At 41.3% G+C, this 27,426-nt stretch overlaps 1 protein-coding gene across 2 annotated transcripts in view; it reads right to left on the reverse strand.

Annotated features, from left to right (window-relative positions):
* spidr (scaffold protein involved in DNA repair) overlaps positions 1-25,871 on the reverse strand; it is an 83,918-nt gene extending 58,047 nt beyond the window's left edge. The window contains exons 1-5 of one of the 2 annotated variants that reach the window (XM_031806890.1): positions 25,665-25,871; positions 25,122-25,277; positions 24,925-24,988; positions 22,671-22,883; positions 10,524-10,672 (exon numbers count right to left, since the gene is read on the reverse strand). In XM_031806890.1, coding sequence (XP_031662750.1) covers positions 10,524-10,672; positions 22,671-22,883; positions 24,925-24,988; positions 25,122-25,277; positions 25,665-25,682 — 600 coding nt within the window. In that variant the 5' untranslated portion in view covers positions 25,683-25,871. The remainder of the gene's footprint in view (positions 1-10,523; positions 10,673-22,670; positions 22,884-24,924; positions 24,989-25,121; positions 25,278-25,664) is intronic. The other variant, XM_020463007.2, reaches the window with a different exon arrangement.
* Between the last annotated feature and the right edge of the window lie 1,555 nt (positions 25,872-27,426).

The following is a 27,426-nucleotide window of genomic DNA, read 5'->3' on the forward strand; positions in this document are numbered from 1 at the left end:
CAGTGTGCTCTCTTATTTGATTCAACTTGACCCTGCTAGGCGGAGTGCCAGCAGATGTCACACTAACTAGCTAGAGAGCAGGAACACGATGTTCCTGGCCAGTGCTCAAAAATGTGTTCACTCACCCTGCCTGCACGGCACTGGATGCATTGTAAGTAAATACAGAGCTCACACAGCTCTCTCACACAGCCTATGAGGGAGAGGTCCTGCCTCCTAGCTGACATGTTGTTGTTGAACCAACAGTAGTAAAAGGCAAGTTTTACAACCCTGATGGCACGGCGCAGATGGGGTGCAGGTTATTAACCCTGTTGGCTGCTGACTGCCGAGGCAAACCTGGGTTGAAATACTATTAGAACTCATTCAAATAGTTTGAGTGATCACTTTAGCCTGCCAGTGCCTGGAATGCCAGCCCAGGTGGGCGGAGTTTGTACTTTTGGAGACTTTTCTATCCCACTCAATCAATCACACCTATTTGAAAAATACTTCAAATAATATTAAACCCAGGTCTTGGCTTTGGAGGTTTAGCTTGAGCTTGGGTGTGGATCTGCCTTCATCTGGGAAGTGGCTAGCTGGCTATCCTCATGTACTCTTGAAATAAAGCATCAGTAGGCATGCTCCTCTTCCTCGCTACCAACCACACAGTTCTAGATCAACAATAAAAACGAAATGAGTACTACGCTGGCAAACACAGATAGTGTTTGCCAGCGTTTTGTGTTTTGTTCGTCGCAGGGCATAGCTTTATATGGAACAATAAATTGGTCCTTTTGGATTGAGACCTCAAAGTCCATTTCCTGTTAGATCCAGTTTGATTTACAGTTTGATAGTAACCACCTCATCCTTTGCAGAGAGTAGGAAGTACTAACTCTTACCCTTCTGACCCAAACTGTAGTAAAAGGAAAGCAAAATGGATAGCCACTGATCAGAATAGGATAGGGAAACACTAGCTTTTACACCGAACAAAAATATAAACAAACAAGTGTTCGTCCCATGTTTCATGAGCTGACATCCCAGAAATTATCCATACGCACAAAAAGCTTATTTGTCTCAAATTTGGATCATTACACAGGTGCACCTTGTGCTGAGGACAATAAAATGACACAATTGTCACAACACAATGCCACTGGTGTCTCAAGTTGAGGGAGTGTGCAATTGGCATGCTGACTGCAGGAATGTCCATCAGAACTGTTCCCAGAGAATTTAATATTAATTTCTCTACCATAAGCTGCCTCCAATGTACACTACCATTCACCAGTTTGGGGTCACTTAGAAACGTCTTGTTTTTGAAAGAAAAGCAAATTTTTTGTCCATTACAATGACATCAAATTGATCAGAAATACAGTGAAGACATTCTTAATGTTGTAAATGACTATTGTAGCTGGAAACGGTTGATTTTTAATGGAATATCTATATAGGTGTACAGAGGCCCATTATCAGCAACCATCACTCCTGTGTTCCAATGGCATGTTGTGTTAGCTAATCCACGTTTATCATTTTAAAAGGCTAATTGATCATTAGAAACCCCTTTTGCAATTATGTTAGCACAACTGAAAACTGATGTCCTGATTAAAGAAGCAATAAAACTGGCCTCCTTTAGACTAGTTGAGTATCTGGAGCATCAGCATTTGTGGGTTTGATTTACAGGCTCAAAATGTCCAGAAACAAAAAAACTTTCTTCTGAAACTCGACAGTCTATTCTTGTTCTGAGAAATGAAGGCTATTCCATGCGAGAAATTGAAACTGAAGATCTCGTACAACGATTTGTACTACTCTCTTCACAGAACAGCGCAAACTGGCTATAACCAGAATAGAAAGAGGAGTGGTGCACAACTGAGCAAGAGGACAAGTACAGGACAAGTACATCAAGTGTGTCTAGTTTGAGAAACAGACGCCTCACAAGTCCTCAACTGACAAGTACAGGACAAGTACATCAAGTGTGTCTAGTTTGAGAAACAGACGCCTCACAAGTCCTCAACTGGCAGCTATATTAAATTGTACCCGCAAAGCACCAATCTCAACGGCAACAGTGAAGAGACGACTCCAGGATGCTGGCCTTCAATATATTTTAAATTGAATGATAGGTAGCCTAGTGCTTAGAGCGCTGGACTAGTAACCGAAAGGTTGCAAGATTGAATCCCCACCCAAGCAGACAAGGTAAAAATATGTTGTTCTGCCCCCGAACAAGGCAGTTAACCCACTGCACCTAGGCCGTCATTGAAAATAAGAATTTGTTCGTAACTGACTTACCTGGTTAAATAAAGGTAAAATACAAAAATTACAATTTCCTTATATAAACTGTAACTCAGTCAAATCCTTGAAAAATGTAGCATTTATATTTTTGTTCAGTGTAGCTTTTTAAATGATTGCCATCGTTAAATCTGCATCCATTCATGTCAAGAGTAGTTGTTATTCTGGCTGTTTATTTACCACCATAGACAGATGCTGGCACTAAGATCGCACTCGGGAAATAAGCAAACAGGAAAAACACTCACCTAGAGGCGGCGCGCCTAGCGGCCGGAGACATTAATGCAGGGAAACTTAAATCAGTTCTACCAAATAAATATTAATATGTTAAATGTGCAACCAGAGGAAGAAAAATCTAGATCACCTGTAATCCACACACAGAGACGTGTCCAAAGCTCTCCCTCGCCCTCCATTTGGTAAATCCGACCACAACTCTATGCTCTTGATTCCTTCTTACAAGCAAAAATTAAAGAAGAAAGCACCAGTGACTATGTCTATAAAAAAGTGGTCAGATGAAGCAGATGCTAAAATACAGGACTATTTTGCTATCACAGACTGGAACATGTTCCAGGATTCGTCCAATGGCATTGAGGAGGACACCACATCAGTCACTGTTCTGTTTTAATCTCCACCCGGCACAGCCAGAAGAGGACTGGCCACCCCACATAGCCTGGTTCCTCTCTAGGTTTCTTCCTAGGTTTTGGCCTCTCTAGGGAGTTTTTCCTAGCCACCGTGCTTCTACACCTGCATTGCTTGCTGTTTGGGGTTTTAGGCTGGGTTTCTGTACAGCACTTTGAGATATCAGCTGATGTACGAAGGGCTATATAAATACATTTGATTTGATTTGGCTTTAACAATAAGTGCATAGAGGACGTCGTCCCCACAGTGACTGTACGTACATACCCCAACCAGAATCCATGGATTACAGGCAACATTCGCACTGAGCTAAAAGGGTAGAGCTGCCGCTTTCAAGGTGCGGGACTCTAACCCGGAAGCTTACAAAAAATCCTGATATGCCCGGCGACGAAACATCAAACAGGCAACGCGTCAATACAGGGCTAAGATACTACACCGGCTCCGACGCTCATCTTATGTGTCAAGGACTGAAAACTATTACAGACTACAAAGGGAAGCACAGCCACGAGCTACCCAGTGACACGAGCTAAATCACTTCTAAGCTTGCTTCTAGGCAAGCAACACTGAGGCATGCATGAGCGCATCAGCTTCAGACCTTTAAACAGGTCAACATACACAAGGCTGCGGGGCCACACGGATACTAGTACGTGTGCTCCGGGCATGTGCTGACCAACTGGCAGGTGTCTTCACTGACATATTCAAAATGTCCCTGATTGAGTCTGCAATACCAATATGTTTCAAGCAGACCACCATAGTCCCTGTGCCCAGGAACACAAAGGCAACCTGCCTAAATGAATACAAACCCGTAGCACTCACGTCCGTAGCCATGAAGTGCTATGAAAGGTTGGTAATGGTTCACATCAACACCATTATCCCAGAAACCCTAGACCCACTCCAATTTGCATACCGCCCAAACAGATTCACAGATGATGCAATCTCTATTACACTCCACACTGCCCTTTCCCACCTGGACAAAAGGAACACCTATGTGAGAATGCTATTCATGGACTACAGCTCAGCGTTCAACACCGTAGTACCCTCAAAAACTCATCACTAAGCTAAGGATCCTGGGACTAACCACCTACCTCTACAACTGGATCCTGGACTTCCTGGCGGGCCGCCCCCAGGTGGTGAGGGTAGGTAGCAACACACCTGCCACGTTGATCCTCAACACGAGCTCCCCAGGGTTGCGTGCTCAGTCCCCTCCTGTACTCCCTGTTCACCCACGACTGCATGGCCATGCACGATTCCAACACTATCATTAAGTTTGCAGACGACACAACAGGGTAGGTCTGATCACCGACAATGATGAAACAGTCTATAGATAGGAGATCAGAGACCTGGCCGGTGGTGCCAGAATAACAACCTAGCCCTCAACATAACCAAGACTAAGGAAATTATTGTGGACTACAAGAAAAGGAGAACCGAGCACGCCCCCACTCTCATCAACGGGGCTGTAGTGGAGCAGGTTGAGAGCTTCAAAATCCTTGGTATCCACATCAACAACAAACTAGAATGGTCCAAACACACCAAAACAGTTGTGAAAGGGCACGACAAAGCCTATTCCCCCTCAGAAAATTAAAAAGATTTGGCATGGGTCCTGACATCCTCAAAAGGTTCTACAGCTGCAACATCGAGAGCATACTGACTGGTTGCATCACTGCCTGGTATGGTAATTGCTTGGCCTCTAACCGCAAGGCACTACAGAGGGTAGTGCGTACGGCCCAGTACATCAGGGCTAAGCTGCCTGCCATCCAGGACCTCTACACCAGGCGGTGTCAGAGGAAGGCCCTAAATATTGTCAAAGACCCCAGCCACCCCAGTCATAGACTGTTCTCTCTACTACCGCATGGCAAGCGGTGCCGGAGTGCCAAGTCTAGGACAAAAAGGCTTCTCAACAGTTTTTAGCCCCTAGCCATAAGACTCCCGAACAGGTAATGAAATGGCTACCCAGACTATTTGCATTGTGTGCCCTCCTCCCCAACCCCTCGTTTTACGCTGCTGCTACTCTCTGTTTATCATATATGCATAGTCACTATAACCACATCTACATACTATCTCAATCAGCCTGACTAACCGGTGTCTGTATGTAGCCTCGCTACTTTTATAGCCACGCTACTGTATATAGCCTGTATTTTTACTGTTGTTTTATTTCTTGACTTACCTATTGTTCACCTAATACCTTTTTTTGCACTATTGGTTAGAGCCTGTAAGTAAGCATTTCACTGTAAGGTCTACTACACCTGTTGTATTCGGAGCACGTGACAACTTAAAAATAAAATCTATCATTTATACGCATAAATGTAAAATATATGTAGCCCCAAATTAAACCAGGGCTTCAAAAAACATAAAAAGCTACACTGAAAATAGGACAAACCTGAGAATAACCTAGGCTATAACTCGATAACTCAAACCTTCAAGCAAATCTCCCATTGACATCAAAACCCGATCTTAAGAAAAACGTTCAACTTTTAATGTTTCACATGTTAGGTGAATTCAGCTTTATGAGATAATCTCTTGGTTTCTGTGAGGCCTCAGACCACAAGCCTCCAGTTCAGGGAGGTTAGATAGGTAACCTTTGACTCCCAGAATGCTGATAGCAGCTGTGAAAGTAAGAGGGAAATGGCTACACGGTCTGTGGGGGTGATGATTATCTGACTACATGCGTGAGGCTTCCTCACGAATATTGCCTCGACTGCATTACAACTAACAGAGAACTCCTTCAGAGGCACATTCTAACTTGTCAAGACAACACATACATACAATGTAACTCCAATCCAGTGTGCATACAGCAAACAATCTCAAGCAACAGTATTCCTTTTAACATGGTCTCTGGCAACAGAGCTAGGGCTAATATGTATATTCTCGTTGGCCATACATATTTCAGTATCTTCATTAAACATAGGCTTAAGTGCCTTAGTGACTTCAAAAAGTATTCACACCCCTTGACGTATTCCAAATGTTGTCTTAGAGCCTGAATTCAGAATGGATAAAAAATATATATAAAATCATCATTTTTAACACAGTACCCCATAATGACAACGTGAAAACATGTTTGACATTTTTGCAAATGTATTGAAAACTAAATACATAAAAATTTCAGAGTCAATGCATGCTCTGTCAAATTGGTAGTTATTCATTGCTAAACAACCATTTCCAAGCCATAGATTTTCAAGCAGATTTAAGTCAAAACTGTAAGTCTGACACTCAGGAACATTCACTCTTCTTGGTAAGAAACTCCAGTGTAGATTTGGTAGTGCTGAGCGATTAACTGCCATTTTGGTTAGTTTAGTGTAGAAAACATAGTAATTAACTACAATGACCATAATCCAATGCACTCGGTCTGTGCGGAGCAGACATGGAGACTGAGAGAAGAGAGAACGTGCAACCTACAGGGATAGAAAGCAGTTGCTTTGAGAGCCTGAACATACATGATCTAAGTGATTGATAGTTGGTATTCAGCAGTCAAAAGTTTATTTGAAGAACTTTAAAAAAAATGTGATTTGGTCAGACAGCATAGGCAGCAGCTCTATAGAAATGAGATGACTTTAAATTAAGACAAACAAAACAAATATTTCTTAATATACTGTGAATAAATGGTTAAGTGATGAGCAGTAATGGGCAGTTACTACCATCTTGTGACTTATTGTTTTACTCTGTGTTACATCATTCAACCCACATAATAAGCAGGCACGACAAAACCTATTCCCCCTCAGGATACTGAAAATATTTGGCATGGGTGCTCAGATCCTCAAAAGGTTCTACAGCTGCACCATCGAGAGCATCCTGACTGGTTGCATCACTGCCTGGTATGGTAATTGCTTGGCCTCTAACCGCAAGGCACTACAGAGGGTAGTGCGTACGGCCCAGTACATCAGGGCTAAGCTGCCTGCCATCCAGGACCTCTACACCAGGCGGTGTCAGAGGAAGGCCCTAAAAATTGTCAGACTCCATCCACCCTAGTCATAGACTGTTCTCTTTGCTACCGCACAGCAAGTGGTACCGGAGCGCCAAGACTAGGTCCATGAGGCTTCTTAACAGCTTCTACCCGCAAGCCATAAGCCTCTTGAACATCTAGTCAAATGGCTACCCAGACTAATTACATTTCCCCCCCTCTCCACACCACTGCCACTCTCAGATGTCATCTATGCACGGTCACTTTAATTAACTCCACTTACATGTACATACTACCTCAACTAACCGGTGCCCCCCCCCCGCACACTGACTCTGTACCGGCACCCCCCTGTAAATTTGGTTATTTTTATTCTTATCCGTATTTTTTGAAACTGCACTGTTGGTTAGGGGCTTGTAAGTAAGCATTTCACTGTAAGGTCTACAATTCTGCACATGTGACTAATACTATTTTATTTTATTTGATAATGCATTTTATGTAAAACTAATTATTGAACTCGAACAGACCTCAAAAAGCACGAAATCGCTCAGCAAAATTTATGTTATTGTCCTACTGAAAGGTGAATTCATCTCCCAGCATCTGGTGGAAAGCAGACTGAATCAGGTTTTCCTCTAGGATTTTGCTTAGCTCTATTACATTAGATTTTTTTATCATGAAAACCTCCCCTGTCCTTTACGATTACAAGCATACCCATAACATCATTCAGCCACCACTATGCTTTAACATATGGAGAGTGGTACTCAGTAATGTGTTGTTGGATTTGCCCAAACATATCACTTTGTATTCTGGACATACAGTTAATTTCTTTGCCATATTTTTTTGCAGTTTTACTTTAGTGTCTTGTTGCAAACAGAATACATGTTTTGGAATAATTGTAATCTGTACAGGCTTCCTTCTTTCACTCAATTAGGTTAGAATTGTGGAGTAACAATTTTGTTGATCCATCCTCAGTTCTCCGATCACAACCATTCACTGCTTGACCGAGGGACCTTAGATTATTTTGTGGGGGATACAGAGATTTTTTTATTTTAATTATTTTTTTACCTTTATTTGACTAGGCAAGTCAGTGAAGAACAAATTCTTATTTTCAATGACGGCCTAGAAACAGTGCTGCCTTGTTCAGGGGCAGAACAACAGATTTTTCTGGGATTCGATCTGGCAACCTTTCGTTTACTTGTCCAACGCTCTAATCACTAGGCTACCTGCTGTATGACGAATGATGAGGTAGTCAATCAACAATTATGTTAAAAACTATTAATGCACACAGAGTGAGTCCATGCAATTTACTATGACTTGTTAAGCACATTTTTACTCCTGAATTTATTTAGGCTTTCCATAACAAAGGTGTTGAATACTAATTGACTCAAGACATTTCAGCTTTTCATTTTTTATTCATTTGTAAACATTTGTGAAAACCTCATTCCACTTTGACATTATGGGGTATAGTGTATAGGCCAGTGACACAAAATCTCAATTGAATTAATTTAAAATTCAGGCTGTAACAATAAAACGTAGAAAAAGTCAAGGGGTGTGAATACTTCCTGAAGGCACTTTAATCCTCATCTGGAGGGTTCAACACAACTCTAGTCCTCAAGAGGGTCAGAGTCTATTATTTCCATCCTTACCTTCTAAGCTTTAACCAATCGATGACTTAATTGATCAATCAAATGTCATGGTGGGCGGGAACCAGTACAGACCACAGGTGGGCCGCTAGTTGAACAATCTAAAAGCCACATAGTAGAATATTCTAGAACTTTGGAAAACATCGGTGAACAGAACACCACTCCTTGTACATTCTCAAGGTGCCTGGCCAACCTTTAACAAACACCCCTGAATGACTTCTGAAGACTGACATAATGCAAGCCTCCACTGTACAACACATGACATAAAGGCACCTTTCTTTCCCTGTTCAGTCACTACAAGTGAGTGGGTAGGCTAAAGATAAACATATTTCCATCATAAAATATAATAGATTGACATATGTCAAACACTAACAATGTTGAATGCAAAATATAATGTGTCATCTAATAGGCTGTTTGTATCTCACGATGTAAATAACATAACCGAAGGTCAGGCAGCACAAAAAATATCCCCCTTTCCACAATTAAATATAGACAACTTTGGAGGCCAAAACATTTTTACCTTCCAGAAAAATTAGGTTAAACATGTGTATATTACCTGAAATAGATTAGAGTTTATTGATACATGGACATTGGTTAAGTGGCTGCTGGCCGTTTGGGAACGTGCCCTACTCTCTCCCCACATAGACAGTGCTCCATTCAGCAAAACCACTTGGGGTCAACTTATGAACTGTAACAATTTAGAACATGACCTGAACTAATATACACCACTGAGTGTACAAAACATTAGAAACATGTTCCTTATATTGAGTTGCACCCACTTTTGCCCTCAGAACTGCCTCAATTCGTAAGGGCATGGACTCTACAAGGTGTCGAAAGAAAGCTTTCCACAGGGATGCTCCAATGCTTCCCACAGTTCCCACATGAGTCAAGTTGGCTGGAAGTCCTTAGGGTGGTGGACCAGTCTTGATACACACGAGAAATTGTGGAGCATGAAAATCCCAGCAGCGTTGTGGTTCTTGACACACTTAAACCGGTGCGCCTGGCACCTGACATCATACCCCGTTCAAAGGCTCTTAAATATTTTGTCTTGTCCATTCAACCTCTGAACGGCACACATACACAATCCATGTCTCAATTGTCCCAAGGCTTGAAAATCCTGGATTTAACCAGTGACATAAATAAGGGATCATAGCTTTAACCTTGTCAGTCTATGTCATGGAAAGAGCAGGTGTTCATAATGTTATGTACACTCAGTGTAGAAGATGTTTTATTCAAAGCAACTTAGTAGTGCGTGCATACATTTTGCGTACAGATGGTCCCGGAAATCGAACACACTATCCTGGCATAGTAAGCGCCATGCTCTACCAACTGAGCTACAGAGGAAAGTGCACTGCATTGTACTGTGTTGGTATTGGCCTGACAGACCTATTCTGTCAGTTTGTTTTTGAATACTCCACCTAGTGGTAGAATATCTAAAAAGGTATATCATAAAAATATAACTAACTAGACAGAATAGGAACTTGTTGATGTTCAGATTAGTGCTATAAAATAGTCATGTTCCATTCAAATGAATATATGTGAAGTCATGTTTCCTTAAATGTATATTACACAGTGTTGTGTTTACATGCGTCATGAGTTGAGTGGGAAGGGCAGTAGCCTAATGGGCAAACCATGTGGCCCTGCGGACACACTGACTGACAGGTGGTACGGGAAAACCACCATGCCGCTATAGACATGTTGCTATACACGTGCACATATTTACCTTTACGCTCATAATGAGTGAAGGGAGGTTAGATTAAACTGGGGGTAGACAATTGTAAACACAGCACTGTCATATAAAGGCAGAGGGAACAAAACAATGCACTGTAAGGTGCATAGCACCACCTAGTGTCATTGAACATGGCTGCAACTCATAATGCCATAGCTGTTAATGTGCCTCTGTACATTTTTGTAGACGTAAAGTATAGTTTGTGTCCAGTGTTTTAGCAATAGTATATTTGTCTTAAACAATGTGAAATGTCTGAGTTTCTATTTATTTCAATAAAGATTATAATTTCTGTTTAGTATTCCTAGATGTGATTACACATACAGTATTTTATCTTGTTTTTTGTAGTATTGGTAAAGTGTGAGTAAACCTCTCGTTTACTCACAGTTGTAGGTTTAGGCGATGATTCTTTCGGTTCCCGAGCGTAGGGCTCCGACTCACAGTCAGAGATCTCCCCCACACCGTCCTCCTTCTTTCCCTGATCATCTTCAGCCTCATCCACATCGCTATCCGTGTCTATCGTCGGAAGCTCATCTAAAAATAAATATTTTTTTTAAACAAGTGTCCACTGAAAATATCACTTTTAAAAGTTCCTATTCTGTTAACTGATACCCAAATGATGTAGTTGACTATTTCCTATACTCGTTCGTACGTGGTTTAAGCATAAATTGGAGAGAGAAAAAATACCTTTAAAAAATAAAAAAAACTTTAAACTTGTATCTCAAACAGGCTGCTTCAAAAATGCTTGCCATTTCCTCATAGAACATGTCAGCCTCCTGAGGAGGCTTAGCTGGCCAATCAGTGGTCTTCTCACATTAATATTTGTAATTACCAGTATACGCCGACAACATTCTGTTGTTGGGTTGGGCCCACACCATTCAACCACAGAAAAGCTGCTTTTTAACATGAATAATTGAAACACTGGACAGTTTGAGTTTATTTTTTATTTTTACAGGGACAGTGCACATTAATCAACGTTTCAGTAAAAGTGCAGGTTTTAGCCAGCCGGCTAATTTTCAACCGCAGTCCCTGGGCAGGTTATTAAAAACAATTATAATATAGACAATAGCAACATAGAACAAGCAATACATAGCAACATAGGACAAGCAAGACATAGCATACAGACAGAGCAACATAGGACAAGCAAGACGTAGCATACAGACAGAGCAGCATAGAACAAAAAGCAGCAAGTCAAAATTCATAAAAGCAACAAAGTGTTTCCACACCTCACAAGCTACAGACAACAGACAACATGGAGAGCGGCAACACACAGCTAGGGAACATGTTCACAAATCTGATTGACCTTTAGCCATGTCTTCAAGCATTTTGTGAAAGTGTGATAAGTGGTGCAGTTATGTGTGTCTGATGGCAGTGTATTCCAGACATGGGAAGCTCTCACAGAGAATGCAGATTTACTAAAGGTGCTTTTCCTTAGGGGAACTATACAGTCACCTCTCAGGGCAGACCTTGTGGATCTGCTGCCATATGTCTGGGTTTTCTGTTTAACAAAAATATTGAGTGGAGGGGGAGCCAGACCAATAAGGATCTTGAATACAAGACATGCGTCGGTGTATTGCACAAGATTTTCCCAACTCAAGAACTCATGCTTTCTAAGGATGTGACAATGATGATGGCTATTGGGCTTCCTATCAATCACTTTGAGAGCCTGTTTGTAGACAGACTGAATAGGTTTTAATGTTGTACAGCAAGCTTGGGCCCAACTAGTCAAGCAGTATGTTAAGTGGGGGAGTATCATAGATTTGAAGTACAGTTTTGCTACCTCTGTAGTCAAACAATTCCGTATAAATCGGAAATTAGCTAGATTGAATTTGGTTATTTGAATGACCTTTTTCACATGCTTTTTAAAAGAGAGGTTGGAATCAAGTATGATGCCAAGGTACTTAAAATCAGATACCACCTGGAGCTTCTCCCCTGACACATAGACATCTGGCTCAGTAGCATCTGTTGCCCTCTTTGTGAGGAACATGCAAACAGTTTTTTTCACATTGAGATGCAAACACGAGTCACTGAGCCACTTTGTAACCTGGACCATTACAGTAGTGAGTTCTTGTGCAGCTTGTTGTTTGCTCTTTGCATGCACATATATCACTGTATCATCTGCATACATTTGAACTTCAGACCCAGTACAGACAGAAGGCAGATCATTAATGTACAGGCTGAACAGGAGGGGCCCCAGTATTGACCCTTGGGGCATGCCCACATCATAGCTACGAGTGGGCGACAGCTCATTGCTCACTCTGACACACTGAGTTCTGCCTTCAAGGTATGATTTCATCCATCTCAAGGCATCAGGGGAAAAGTTGAACTTGGACAATTTTGTGATGAGAATCTCATGGTTAACAGTATCAAAAGCCTTCCTTAGGTCCAGAAACACAGCCCCAACAGCACCCCCTTTGTCCATCTTGGACTTCACATTTTCCAGAAGAAAGCAATTGGCCGTTTCTGTGGAGTGTTTCGCTCTGAAGCCAAACTGCATGGAGTGTAATGTGAAGGGACTGTTGTTGAGGTGGGCAATCAGTTGTTCTGCTACACACTTTTCAACAACCTTTGACACCACAGGTAGTATACTAATGGGCCTGTAGTTACTCACGTTAGCAGGGTCGCCTGATTTAAAGATGGCCGTTATTATGGCCGACTTCCATACCCTTGGAAACACACCGAGACCAATAGATGTGTTGGTGACCTTAGTAATGGGGCCAATGAGTGACTCTTTGTAGTTTTTAAGAAAGGTAGAGTCCATCCCAAACACATCTTTGGCTTTAGAGTTCTTTAGTGAGCTAATCACCTTGTTCACCTTTGACTCAGAAACCTCCCTTATGATGAAGACAGGTTGAGTGTCATTCACTAGCACTGAGCCCAAGAAACCAGTGGAGGGGTTCTGTGTCAGTACCCTGACAGAGTCAATAAAGTAGGAATTGAAGGCTATTGCTATTTCGACTGCATCCTGTGTTAGATTGTTATTCACCATGATTTCTAGTCTTTTTGCAGTGTTACTATGGTCTTTCCCTGTTAACTTTTTTAGATTCTCCCATATCAATTTAGAATTTCCCTTTGCTTCACCAATTATGTCAATAAAAAAGTTTGCCTTGGCCTGTCTGATTTCTTTCATCACCTTATTTCTCAACATGGTAAACCTACGTCTGTCATGCTCTAATTTAGATTTTAGGGCTATTTTTAGAGCATAATCTCGTTCTTTCATCAATTTCCAGATTTCTCCATTTAGCCAAGGAAGAGTGCTCTTTTGGCCAGGTTTGGATTTGATTTTCTTTAGGAAGCCATTTATTGTAGTCTGGATTGTGGATAGAAAAACCTGACTATCAGCTTCCACGTCTGTATAGGACAAGAGATCATTCCAGTTTATTCCCTTAATTGCTTTTTCAAAATAGTTTAATTCACTCTTAGGTATTCTGAGTTGATCCGGCTTTCTAACAGTAGAGAGGTTAAACCTGCTCTTAGACAGCTTTCTGGCTATTAGTGTCAGATTATGATCAGACAGCCCAGTAACCATATTGAATGATTTAGTCACTCTCTCTGGTTTATTACTGAACACCAAATCAATCTGTGTTTTAGAGCAACAAGTCACCCTGGTCGGCCCTTTAACTAGCTGTGTAAGGTCAAAGGTATTAGTGATCCGTTTGAGGGTTTTCCTACAACACTTGTCTTCATAATTAATGTTAAAATCTCCCATTAAGATGACCTCTTTCCCAAAATCACATTCCCTAAGCATGGTATTAAACTGATCAAAAAACACACTTTTGGTGGAAGGTGGCCTATACATTCCAATGAGGGTAAAAGACATTTGGGGAGACAGTGTAACGTTCAGGGCGATACATTCTAGTTTATTATCACATGACCACTCAATTTGTTTACATCGGATATGTTCTTTAATGTAAATCATCACACCCCCTCCTCTTCCTTCAATCCTGTCTCTCCTGAAAACATTGTCCTGAAAACACTCAGTGTTTATGGAGCCATGTCTCTGAGAGGCAGAGAAAGTCAAGGTTGGAGTCTGTGAGTAGATGTTGAATTTGATCACTTTTTGGAACGACACTACGAATGTTCAAGTGCCCCCCTAGTAGTCCCTTGGGCTTAGCTCGTGGGTCCCAGATGACTCGAGAGTGATTGACACATTGAAAAAAGTTAAATTTTCTGTGTTTTCTGACGGCTGGGTTTAGGCCGGTTTGCTTCGTTTTGATTAGGGGCAGTTCGGTAGCGCAATTAACAATCCCTCCCGCCTGCACTGGATGCGGGGAACTTGCGTACCAGAAGCAGAGCCAGGGATCGCATATAGCGACTCTGGTATGTTTGAAGAGTCAAAATCTATCCTGGAGCCGGGTGAGTCGAGAGAAACCATAGGACCATAGCACTCACCCACCTCCACAGCGGCGACGACCAGTGGACGAGGCCATCCACCGCTCTCCACTCCGGTGCGTATCACTGGTTCGGTGATATTGGGCCCAGGATTGAGTTGTACATCCCAGTGATTTTTACCATACAGTTGGGCAAAAAAGTATTTAGTCAGCCACCAATTGTGCAAGTTCTCCCACTTAAAAATACGAGAGAGGCCTGTAATTTCCATCATAGGTACACTTCAACTATGACAGACAAAATTAGAAAAAAAATCCTGAAAATCACATTGTAGGATTTTTAATTAATTTATTTGCAAATTATGGTGGAAAATAAGTATTTGGTCACCTACAAACAAGCAAGATTTCTGGCTCTCTTCTTTAAGAGGCTCCTCTGTCCTCCACTCGTTACCTGTATTAATGGCACCAGTTTGTACTTGTTATCAGTATAAAATACACCTGTCCACAACCTCAAACAGTCACACTCCAAACTCCACTATGGCCAAGACCAAAGAGCTGTCAAAGGACACCAGAAACAAAATTGTAGACCTGCACCAGGCTGGGAAGACTGAATCTGCAATAGGTAAGCAGCTTGATTTGAAGAAATCAACTGTGGGAGCAATTATTAGGAAATGGAAATCCCTCGATCTGGGGCTCCACGCAAGATCTCACCCCGTGGGGTCAAAATGATCACAAGAACGGTGAGCAAAAATCCCAGAACCACACGGGGGGACCTAGTGAATGACCTGCAGAGAGCTGGGACCAAAGTAACAAAGCCTACCATCAGTAACACACTACGCCGCCAGGGACTCAAATCCTGCAGTGCCAGACGTGTCCCCCTGCTTAAGCCAGTACATGTCCAGGCCCGTCTGAAGTTTGCTAGAGAGCATTTGGATGATCCAGAAGAAGATTAGGAGAATGTCATATGGTCAGATGAAACCAAAATAGAACTTTTTGGTAAAAACTCAACTCGTCGTGTTTGGAGGACAAAGAATGCTGAGTTGCATCCAAAGAACACCATACCAACTGTGAAGCATTGGGGTGGAAACATCATGCTTTGGGGATGTTTTTCTGCAAAGGGACCAGGACGACTGATCCGTGTAAAGGAAAGAATGAATGGGGCCATGTATCGTGAGATTTTGAGTGAAAACCTCCTTCCATCAGCAAGGGCATTGAAGATGAAACGTGGCTGGGTCTTTCAGCATGACAATGATCCCAAACACACCGCCCGGGCAACGAAGGAGTGGTTTCGTAAGAAGCATTTCAAGGTCCTGGAGTGGCCTAGCCAGTCTCCAGATCTCAACCCCATAGAAAATCTTTGGAGGGAGTTGAAAGTCTGTGTTGCCCAGCAACAGCCCCAAAACGTCACTGCTCTAGAGGAGATCTGCATGGAGGAATGGGCCAAAATACCAGCAACAGTGTGTGAAAACCTTGTGAAGACTTACAGAAAACATTTGACCTCTGTCATTGCCAACAAAGGGTATATAACAAAGTATTGAGATGAACTTTTGTTATTGACCAAATACTTATTTTCCACCATAATTTGCAAATAAATTCATTAAAAATCCTACAATGTGATTATCTGGATTTATTTTTCTCATTTTGTCTGTAATAGTTTAAGTGTACCTATGATGAAAATTACAGGCCTCTCATCTTTTTAAGTGGGAAAACTTGCACAATTGGTGGCTGACTAAATACTTTTTTGCCCCACTGTATGTGGCTGATAACATAATGAACATACACAAAATATTAGGGTTGTTAATTGATGGGGACATCACAATATGATATCACGATACTTAGGTATCGATACAATATGATTTGCGATTCGATACTGCGAATTTACTGAGATTTAATGTTCCAAACACATTTCTCAATGTCTGCTGAAGAGTGAAAAGAGAGCCATGAGAAACAAGTTTGAGATAAGTGTCCAAAACATGTTGGCTCACCATTTAAAACATTAAAGAAGAAGATGGAAAACAAGCTATAGGATGAGAAATACTAGAGTTTTGACCTTCATGAGTAGTCATTTCTATGAACTGTTCGGTCAGGAGAAGTTGGGTCCCATGCCACTGATTAGCATTGCGGACCGCTGCCCTGATGTTGCCCACAGTATAAGACAATGAGGACACCCCCTCATGTCAGGGTACAAGGAACAATATTACAATTATTAATGACCATTGAACTAGTTCAAATGATATTGCCTATGATCCAGGCCATTTAGACACTGATGGAAAAGAAGCCAATTAATGAACAATATATGGAGGTGTCTACATACTGGGAATGCTTTCCTTTGTGGCTACAGCGAATTGAATCCATTTGGGCTAACTAAATATGGCAATTTAAGTTGGTATCTATTCCCCTACAAATTATTTTAGATTGATTTTTTGCTACTGGCAAGGAGAGATGGCCAGTCCAATATGGGATACTGAATTTAACTTCCAGGGAGGACGTGCACTACAGGCAATGGTGAACTACTACATACAATCTTGAGGATATATATACTTCACTTTTCGCACATACCTTTGTTCTTTTTTTTTCTTTAAAGGAGGCCACATTTATGTTTAAGGTCATTCAAATCATATTGCTAATAATAAATCAAGATAATGGATTAAGTGCTATTGCTTCTACAGCTATCATATTTTTTGTCTGTTTATGCATTAGACTTGCATATCACTCGTCTTTTTGTTTCCATTTCCTGCCAACAACTGTAAAGGTCTGAATTGGTTAATTATTTCATGTTTTACTTTATTATTATAATAATAATAATAATAATAATAATAATAATAAATAATATAGCAAACATTAGTAACACAATGGCAAGACTAGCTATTCTCTAGTGATATTAGAAAGGCCTTAATAGTCCTATCAAATGTTCCAGGTGTCTTGACATTCTAGCAAGAAACCATATTGACATAACAAGGCTCCAAGAAACACATTCTCTCCAAAACGACGCACATAGAACAGATAACCATTTGTACAAACTGGTAGACTTGGGTAGTATACCGTATACCGGGGTATTTGGGAAAAAGCCACAGGATGGTTTTTCAATACTGATTAAACTATTTATTTTTAGTTTAAGACATTTTAATATTTGTAGCTACTTCTGTAAATACCTGCAGTCAACTTGTGTAATAAGTTAGGAGGTAAAGAACATTGCTTTCTTCACTTCACCTATCACATTATTATGAAGCTTACGGTAGTCCCCAATCACATATTGTTTGTTACAAGCACACAAAGGAGAGACCGGAGCCTTGTGAGTCATTCACTGTTGTGCAGCATGCGCCAGATTAGCTAAATATTTTTCTCTAATATACACTGCTCAAAAAAATTAAGGGAACACTTAACCAACACAATGTAACTCCAAGTCAATCACACTTCCGTGAAATCAAACTGTCCACTTAGGAAGCAACACTGATTGACAATAAATTTCACATGCTGTTGTGCAAATGGAATAGACAACAGGTGGAAATTATAGGCATTTAGCAAGACACCCCCAATAAAGGAGTGGTTCTGCAGGTGGGGATCACAGACCACTTCTCAGTTCCTATGCTTCCTAGCTGATGTTTTGGTCACTTTTGAATGCTTGCGGTGCCTTCACTCTAGTGGTAGCATGAGACGGAGTCTACAACCCACACAAGTGGCTCAGGTAGTGCAGCTCATCCAGGATGGCACATCAATGCGAGATGTGGCAAGAAGGTTTGCTGTGTCTGTCAGCATAGTGTCCAGAGCATGGAGGCGCTACCAGGAGACAGGCCAGTACATCAGGAGACGTAGAGGAGGCCGTAGGAGGGCAACAACCCAGCAGCAGGACCGCTACCTCCACCTTTGTGCAAGGAGGAGCACTGCCAAAGCCCTGCGAAATGACCTCCAGCAGGCCACAAATGTGCATGCGTCTGCTCAAATGGTCAGAAACAGACTCCATGAGGGTGGTATGAGGGTCCGACGTCCACAGGGGGGGTTGTGCTTACAGCCCAACACAGTGCAGGACGTTTGGCATTTGCCAGAGAACACCAAGATTGGCAAATTCGCCACTGGCGCCCTGTGCTCTTCACAGATGAAAGCAGGTTCACACTGTGCACATGTGACAGACATGACAGTCTGGAGACGCCATGGAGAACGTTCTGCTGCCTGCAACATCCTCCAGCATGACCAGTTTGGCGGTGGGTCAGTCATGGTGTGGGGTGGGGTGGCATTTCTTTGGTGGGCCGCACAGCCCTCCATGTGCTCGCCAGAGGTAGCCTGACTGCCATTAGGTACCGAGATGAGATCCTCAGACCCCTTGTGAGACCATATGCTGGTGTGGTTGGCCCTGGGTTCCTCCTACTGCAAGACAATGCTAGACCTCATGTGGCTGGAGTGTGTCAGCAGTTCCTGCAAGAGGAAGGCATTGATGCTATGGACTGGCCCGCCCATTCCCCAGACCTGAATCCAATTGAGCACATCTGGGACATCATGTCTCGCTCCATCCGCCACGTTGCACCACAGACTGTCCAGGAGTTGGCTAATGCTTTAGTCCAGGTCTGGGAGGAGATCCCTCAGGAGACCATCCGCCACCTCATCAGGAGCATGCCCAGGCGTTGTAGGGAGGTCATACAGGCACGTGGAGGCCACACACACTACTGAGCCTCATTTAGACTTGTTTTAAGGACATTACATCAAAGTTGGATCAGCCTGTAGTGTGGTTTTCCACTTTGATTTTGAGTGTGACTCCAATCCAGACCTCTATGGGTTGATAAATTTGATTTCCATTGATAATTTGTGTGTGATTTTGTTGTCAGCGCATTCAACTATGTAAAGAAAAAGTATTTAATAAGAATATTTAATTCATTCAGATCTAGGATATGTTATTTTAGTGTTCCCTTTATTTTTTTGAGCAGTGTATTTGTGCCACAATTATTGGCACCCCTTCATTCATTCATGCACTGTCAACTGTGGGATCTTATATAGGCAGGTGCGTGCCTTTCCAAATCATATCCAATCAATTTAATTTACAGCAGATGGACACCAATCAAATTGTAGAACATCAAAGATGATCAATGGAAACAGGATGCACCTGAGCTCAATTTCAAGTCTCATACAAGAGTCTGAATACATACGTGAATAAGGTATTTCATTTTTTGCAAACATTTCTAAAAACCTGTTTTTGCTTTGTCATTATGGGGTATTGTGTGTAGATTGATGAGGGAAAATTATCATTTAAATCAATTTCAGAATAAGGCTGTGACGTAACAAAATGTGGAAAACGGGAAGGGGTCTGAATACTTTCCGAATGCACTGTAAATGAAAATAATACATCTAAAAGTAACTTCTATTGCCAATATGTAAAAATTGCCTACATATAAAGCCAACAAATAAAAACATTGCAGCCCACAGGTAAAACATATCCTGATGAAAATAAATAGCTTATGAATCACATTGGCTACACATGGCCTATATGCAAGGAACTTGAAACATTGTATCAACTATTAACTTGGTCTAGCCCAAAGGCTGTGCTAGCAAAAGTGCAACATTGTATAAAATATTTTGGACCCTCAGTTTCATGAGCCAGTGATCTCCGGACAGACAGAGTTGTAGGCTATTTGCCCAAGGGATACGAAGTAATCAGGTAGAACTATTTTATGACGTTTCCACCGGATCAGAGCATGACATTTTTTACCCTTTCACGCTGAGTAGTTATCGAAAGGGAGAGAGTTGGATTTTTTTTTCAAATAGGCTACATTTAGGAACTTATTGTTCTCAAGGATGTAAAAAGACTTTCACTTGCTGTTTGAGGCAAAGAAATGTTTTATCTGAGAAGCTTAACAGTGATGGTGAGTTAAGACAATCAGAAATAGTATCAGATCCCCAAATCAGCACATTTATAGGCCTACATTTGCACACAGGCCAGGTAACCTACTTCTATGCGTAATCAGGTGTGTGTCCTTACTCAAGATTGACAGAAGCGCTCCAAACAAAAAGACAATGAATAAATTGAAAATTAGTAAATGGAATGAAATAAACCAAAACTTTTCTTCAAATGTATAGCCTAGGTTATGCGCTCCGCAAACAACTTGTCCACTCGTATAAGGACAATACTAATACTGTAATAATATATTGAATGCACTAAGAGAAATTACCGTAACCTACTCAAATAAATTAAATCAGACTTCAGTAGATGGAATAACATCCCAGTCGCTCTAACCAGAAGAATTTCTGTTGTGGAAATGAATATATTGCCTCGGTTTAATTTTCTGAGCTCAATAGTATACATGTCTCGTTGGATAAAATCCACAGTGCGTTTTCAAAATGTATATGGAAAGGTAAGAGATAGGGATGCACATTTCGGTCGTTTTTTGCTGCCGACTAACTGACCCTCGTTAACTGGTCAACAAAAGGTAAAAAAAAAGAAAAGAATCATACCAGTAAAATGACGTGACCAACAGGAAATACAATTTATTATTTAACCTTTAACTAGGCAAGTCGGTTAAGAAAAATTTATTATTTACAATGACGACCTACCCAGGCCAAACCCGGACGACGTTGGGCCAATTGTGCGCTGCCCTTTGGAACTTCCAATAACAGCCGGATGTGTAATAGCCTGGAATCGAACCAGGGACTATAGTAACGCCTCTTGCAAGGAGATGCAGTGCCTTAGACCGCTGCGCCACAATAAAGGCTATAGCCCATTATTGATCATGTAACTCCTGTATTGAAGCAGCTAATAAAACGTCATTTGTAAACATTTGCCAAAATGCAATTCGCGGAAAACACAGTTCTAAACTGCGCACCTAATGCGAGCAGTTCCATATGTGACAGATGAAAATCTCTGTTAGAAACTTAGAAAGAGTGGGAATCTAATAGCAACAACTAGCATGGGTTGCTAATAAGACTAGGATTGTGCCTTTGGCTTCTGGAGAACGAACTAAAGTTGATTGGGAAACTAATATAAACAGGAGAGAAATGCTGTTTAATGGCATGAGGAAGTTTCTATGGATAGATTTTCGAAAGGCTACTTTGAAACAAGGTAAGAAATGCCTCATTATTGGATTTAAAGGAAAAGGTTAAGGTTTCGAACAATTATTTTGCCTCAAGCTCAAGTTGTAAAGTGGTGGGTGACGCGTTGATAGTCAACGGTAGGCTGGCTATAGCCTATGCATCCGAATGGCGAATGGGAGGCATGCTTTACAAGTTGAAAAAATAGCTCCTTTTTAAATCGTGGTCACCAAAGTTTAACATGCGATTGCATTTAAAATCTTTACGCTTTGGCCCTATAATTTCTCATACAATTTCTATTAGGCGCAACATTTTTAAAATATGCAACTCTTTTTTTTCTTTATCTCCAATTTAGGTCAGCTATGACTAACACACAATAAAGATGTATACATTAAATTGTCCCCTTATGTTCACTCTGTTCGCTAAATCATGTAGGCACATTCCTTCACATGATGCGGGAGTGCCCTGAGTGTGCGGGAGTGCCCTGAGTGTGCGGGAGTGCCCCGGGAGTGCCCCGTTTGATGACGATGCGGGAAAATTGGCAGGGTGGGAAACCCAGTTTCCAGGTGGGGAGGGAGAATGCAGACAGGTGGATGGGGACTGAGGGGAGGACTGGGTTGGGGAGGGGGAGCCTTTGTTTATTTTCCTTGCATACAAAATAATACAAAACTGTTGATACTGTTGTTAATTTGCATTTCTCATATTTCTTTTTTGTTTTTGTGGCAGCACACAGGTACAAGAAAATATCAAAATGCAAAAATATATGAATATATCTGAATGAATATTACTTTGGATGTTATACCTGTACCACCCTTCTGAAAAGATGACAAACTAAACTAAAGTTGGTCACAAAAAAAAAACATTTTTGGTGCAGGTACAGGCGACTATAGTGTTAGCTAACATTAACTACCCAGGAAAAAAAGTATCACAGTATCGATATAAAATCTGCAAAAATAATATTGCAATACTCTACTAAATCGATTTTTCCCCCATCCCTACAGTATATTCAATTCTTAATTACAACCTTTTCGACTGCAGTTTTTGCACTGAGGAGGCATTGACGTATATTCTCTGAATGCCATTTAAAGACAAATACATATTGAAATCAAAATACCAACCACAGATTGTGTCATACTGCATTGTATGAAGCTGAATGCAAACAGAGCACTAAACATTGCACCCGTTTCAAGTACCTGTTTCAGTGCTGAGCATGCGCTGGGCTCGGCTGTAGGACTGGATGGAGGCTCCTTGTCTCCCGGGCCCGCGGTGCACCTGAGCCACAATGCTGCTGGGGGGAGTTGGAGGAGGCTGCTGGCCTTGGGGCTCACTGTCAGAAGGCTCACTCTCACTGGAGCTCCAGGCGATGTGCACTGGGTCCTCATCACACCGCAGACCACTGCACTGCACTGGATGCGATACAAAGTTTTAATGGATGTTCATGGATAATAATAAAGCATTTTCAGTAATAATGGATTGTCAATGGATTTGGATTTGCACCAGGCACTTATAGAACCTTCCAATACATATTTTAAATCAGTATAGTAGAACGTATTTGACAAGTTAGTTATCACTAGACACAGACACAAATGACAAGTAAACATCATGAAGCATTGTTGTCCTATTGTGATTAGGTACTCATAAAACTTTGATATGCAATGGTATCGCCCTCTATTGGCCAACCAAATATTTTTGTTCTTTTAAAACTCAGCTTAACCACTGTTGGGCTAGAGTATGAAATTGCATTCTACAACTAAACGAATCATGACAGAAGAGAATGTTGTTGAAACCCTGGACAGAGGCTAAGTGCAGGCAAATCTTTTCTAATATTCCCTTCTGGTGAGGCAGGGAAATCTTTTCTAATATTCCCTTCTGGTGAGGCAGGGAAATCGTTTCTAATATTCCCTTCTGGTGAGGCAGGGAAATCGTTTCTAATATTCCTTTCTGGTGGAGGTTCAGCATGAAACAGGTTTGTCCGTCTCCGATGAGAAACGCATTGCCTTGCCGTAGTGAGTTAGGCAAGGTTATAAATCATGGGCTGGATAAAAGCTAAAAGTCTATCGTCTTCAGAACTGGATAATATTTGCTTTATTTGAGTAATCCGCCTCTCTTAACATTGTTTAATCTCTGGATCTCTCATAAAACTGTGATTGAGAAAAGCCTATGCCTATAGAATCAAACTTTCATTCTTGTTCTTTTTGAAAGTGGCAACTTTTGGACACCTTAGGCTATTACAATATTTGGGAAATAGGCTATTGTTCATTACTTTACCTTATCTTAAAGCTTTTATGATAGGATTTGGCCATTTGGTTTTCAACTTGGCATGGAGGAATTTTTCCTCCCTGCATGGATCATTTCCTTCTTAATAAACTTAAATTGATTAAACTTGTCATTCGATTTTTCAATAGGCTATTGATATTGTTTGCTCATGCTAATCTTTAGTTTGGCTACCTTGTGTTTTTAGGATATTCAAACTTTGAGATGTTGACTCCAATGCTTCTCACAGTTGTGTCAAGTTGGCTGGATGTCCTTCGGGTAGTGGACCATTCATGATACACGGGAAACTGTTGACCGTGAAAAACCCAGCAGCGTTGCCGTTCTTGACACAAACCGGTGCCCCTGCACCTACTACCATACCCCGTTCAAAGGCACTTAAATATTTTGTCTTGCCCATTCACCCTCTAAATGGCGCATAGACAATCCATGTCTCAATTGTCTCAAGGCCTAAAAATCCTTCTTTAACCTGTCTCCGCCACTTCAGCTACACTGATTGAAGTGGATTTAACAAGTGAAAACAATAAGGGATCATAGTGATCACCTAAATTCACCTGGTCAGTCTATGACATGGACATTTTTTGTACACGCAGTTTATAGAGAGTGATGGAGTGCAGCATCAGATGACCTGGCCTCCACCATCACCCAAACTCAACCCAATTAAGATGGTTTGGGATGAGTTGGAGTGAAGGAAAATCAGCCAACAAGTGCTCAGCATATTTGGGAACTCCTTCAAGACGTTTGGAAAAGCATTCCTAATTAAGCAGGTTCAGAGAATGCCAAGAGTGTGCAAAGCTGTCATCAAGGCAGGGTGGTTACTTTGAAGAACCTCAAATATAAAACATATTTTGATTTGTAAAAAAAAAAAAAAAGGTTACTACATGAGTCCATATGTGTTATTTCATAGTTTTGATGTCTTAACTATTATTCTGCAATGTATAAAATAGTAAAAAAAAAAGAAAAACCCTTACACTTTTGAGCCTCCATTCCTCTGTGTCGTTCTGTACATATTTATTGAAATAGGCTATAGCAGATAGGGAAGCCAGTCAACTTAAAATAGGATAAACGATCGTCCCGATGTAGTCACCATCGAAGATGGCTGTCAATCGGCGATGGACCAAGAATGATAATATCGCCCAACCGTATTGTTGACTATTCAACTATTGTTTACAATACCTTGTGCCGGTGACTGTGCCAGTCGTCGTACAGCTCGCCATTTGTTCCCAGATGAACTTAGGTTCTAAAATAAATCCACAATGATATGTTTGAAGCAATATGAGAAACTCAGCATCATGGAGTTGAATTGGAATGACAACATGAAGTACAGTAGCCCAGACTGCTTCTAGATCATATAGTCTGTGTACATTACCCACCTTTATCACAGGAGTGTCCAAAAAGCTGTCTCCACAACTCTCCCAGGACTTGGTAGCAGAACTGTCAGTGATTGAAGGCCCTCGTCCCACTTTTCTGACACCAACTTTGACATCAGGAAAGAACATACACTGTATGTCCTTGGAATATCTTTTGCGCTGAAAAATAAATTACTTCATATGTAAAACAGTGCAAAGTTGATATTTACTTAAACTGTCTAGTTAAGCTGGCTAGGTAGCTAGATAACTCTGGTCCATGTGCAAGCGTCGGATCTGCACTACCAGATGCATTCGCATCCCAGAAAGTTATTCTGGCGTGCTCAAATTTGGTTTATTTCGTATTTTGGCTCTGCACTCTATCAACATTCACTTTGGTGAGTTACTAAAGTATAATGATGACAGTCACTAAACATGAATCGTGGGAAAACCCTCTCTGAAAGAATCCTTAGAACGTTGTTGTCGTCGCACAATTGAACCAGACACAGAGCAGTCTAAGTTAGCTAGCTAACGTTAGCTACCAAGCAGAATAGACTTAGAGAAACGTACCTTTCCTTGAAAAGGCATGTTGGCAAATGGTTACATGTCGTTTTGTATGAGTGGGTATGACATAAAATGTCCAAACATATTAAAATATTGTGATATACAGTATTTTTGCCAGTATATGAAATGACCACTAACGGTAGCTGCCTTCTCCACAACTTTTCTTCTTGGCGCGCCACTGGCGACGTTTGTTCACGTGAAGCTTTCCGGAAGTGGTCAAATCTTCTTTGGCTCCTGGGAAATGCAGTACTAAAGGTTTGTTACGCATCTTTACTCCAGTAATTTGCTTGTAGCACGGTCCTTAGATTCATCCAGGGGAAGATGCTGGAAGCAAAAAAATATTAACTCAACATGTAAAGATCCCAGAAATGTTCCATACGCACAAAATCATTTTTCTCTCAAATTGTGTCCACAAATTTGTTTGCATCCCTATTAGTGAGCATTTCTCATTTGGCAAGATAATTCATCCACCTGACTGGTGTGGCAAATCAAGAAGTTGATTAAACAGCACAATCATTGCACCATTGCAATTTGGGGACAATAATTGGCCACTCTAAAAATGTGCAGATGTCTCAAATTTTGAGGGAGTGTGCAACTGGCATGCTGACTGCATGAATGTCCACCAGAGCTGTTGCCAGAAAATGTAATGTTAATTTCTCTACCATATGCCGCCTCCAATGTTGTTTTAGAGAATTTGCCCGTACAACCCAGTGTTTCCTCTGCATTCATTTAAGTGTGGCGCTGTGCCACAGCAGAATCATTGCCGCCGCACAAAAATAAACATCCTATTTCTACCAAACATAGTTTCAATAAAGTTATGTAAAGCACATTTGCTTTTCTTGGTAAATAGATAATATGTCTGGGTTCAACACAGTTCTGAAGGTTATTTAGCTGAGTGGTGGCAGGCAGCCTGCAACTCAAGAAACACAGTGCGCCAGTGACCAGTGTGCGAGTGACCAGTGCTTGATAAAGACTCTGGATTTGAATCACTTCAGAATGCACTTGTATGGGGGGTGATACGTGCCAGAATTAAGCCTAGGCAACCGTACCAACTTGTGGCTGTCGCCTACCATTGAACATCTGACTGATATGACATGATACCAACACCAACACCTAATGTCTGTGGACGTCTGTGTCGTCATACCAATGCCTTACTATGTCTACATGACGTGTACGTGTCACGTGACATGAACGTGACGTGAACCCTTCAGCAGTTCGACGCCTTACAAAAAAAAAGTTTCTCCATTGACAGTCGATGTTAATTCATGCCGGTATTTTATGGTGATAGGAAGAAGTTCGGTGACTTGATGAGAGGTATCAGTAGCTTCCCGATGCTTAATTCATGCACTTATTACCAGTGCACAATACAGAAGCTCTGTGGCATGAAATAAAATTAACTTGAATCACCTCAGAGTGCACCTGCGCGAGAAACTGCAAGGAAAGTATGTTAGTTTGTTTGTTTGACTAACGTTACCTAGCCAACTAGTTAACTACATAAGCTAGCTATAACCTAAAAACTATACTAACATCATTTAGATCTATAATATTGCTGCCACAATTGTAACGGCAAATAGCTACCCAATATCCACAAGTATGTTGATGACAGAAACATGGTTAACTAACGTTACTAGTCTAGCAAGTTAGCTAGCTAGTTAATTTGGAACTGTATGAAGTGCAAGCAAGATAGTTACATTTATCTGTCTTCGATTAGATTTTTTCTTTCTCAGATGAGTTTATTGAAATATTTCCAGCCACAGCAGTGAAAGAG

Source organism: Oncorhynchus kisutch, linkage group LG27 (genome assembly GCF_002021735.2).
Source record: "Oncorhynchus kisutch isolate 150728-3 linkage group LG27, Okis_V2, whole genome shotgun sequence".
In the NCBI taxonomy this organism is placed as follows: Eukaryota; Metazoa; Chordata; class Actinopteri; order Salmoniformes; family Salmonidae; genus Oncorhynchus; species Oncorhynchus kisutch.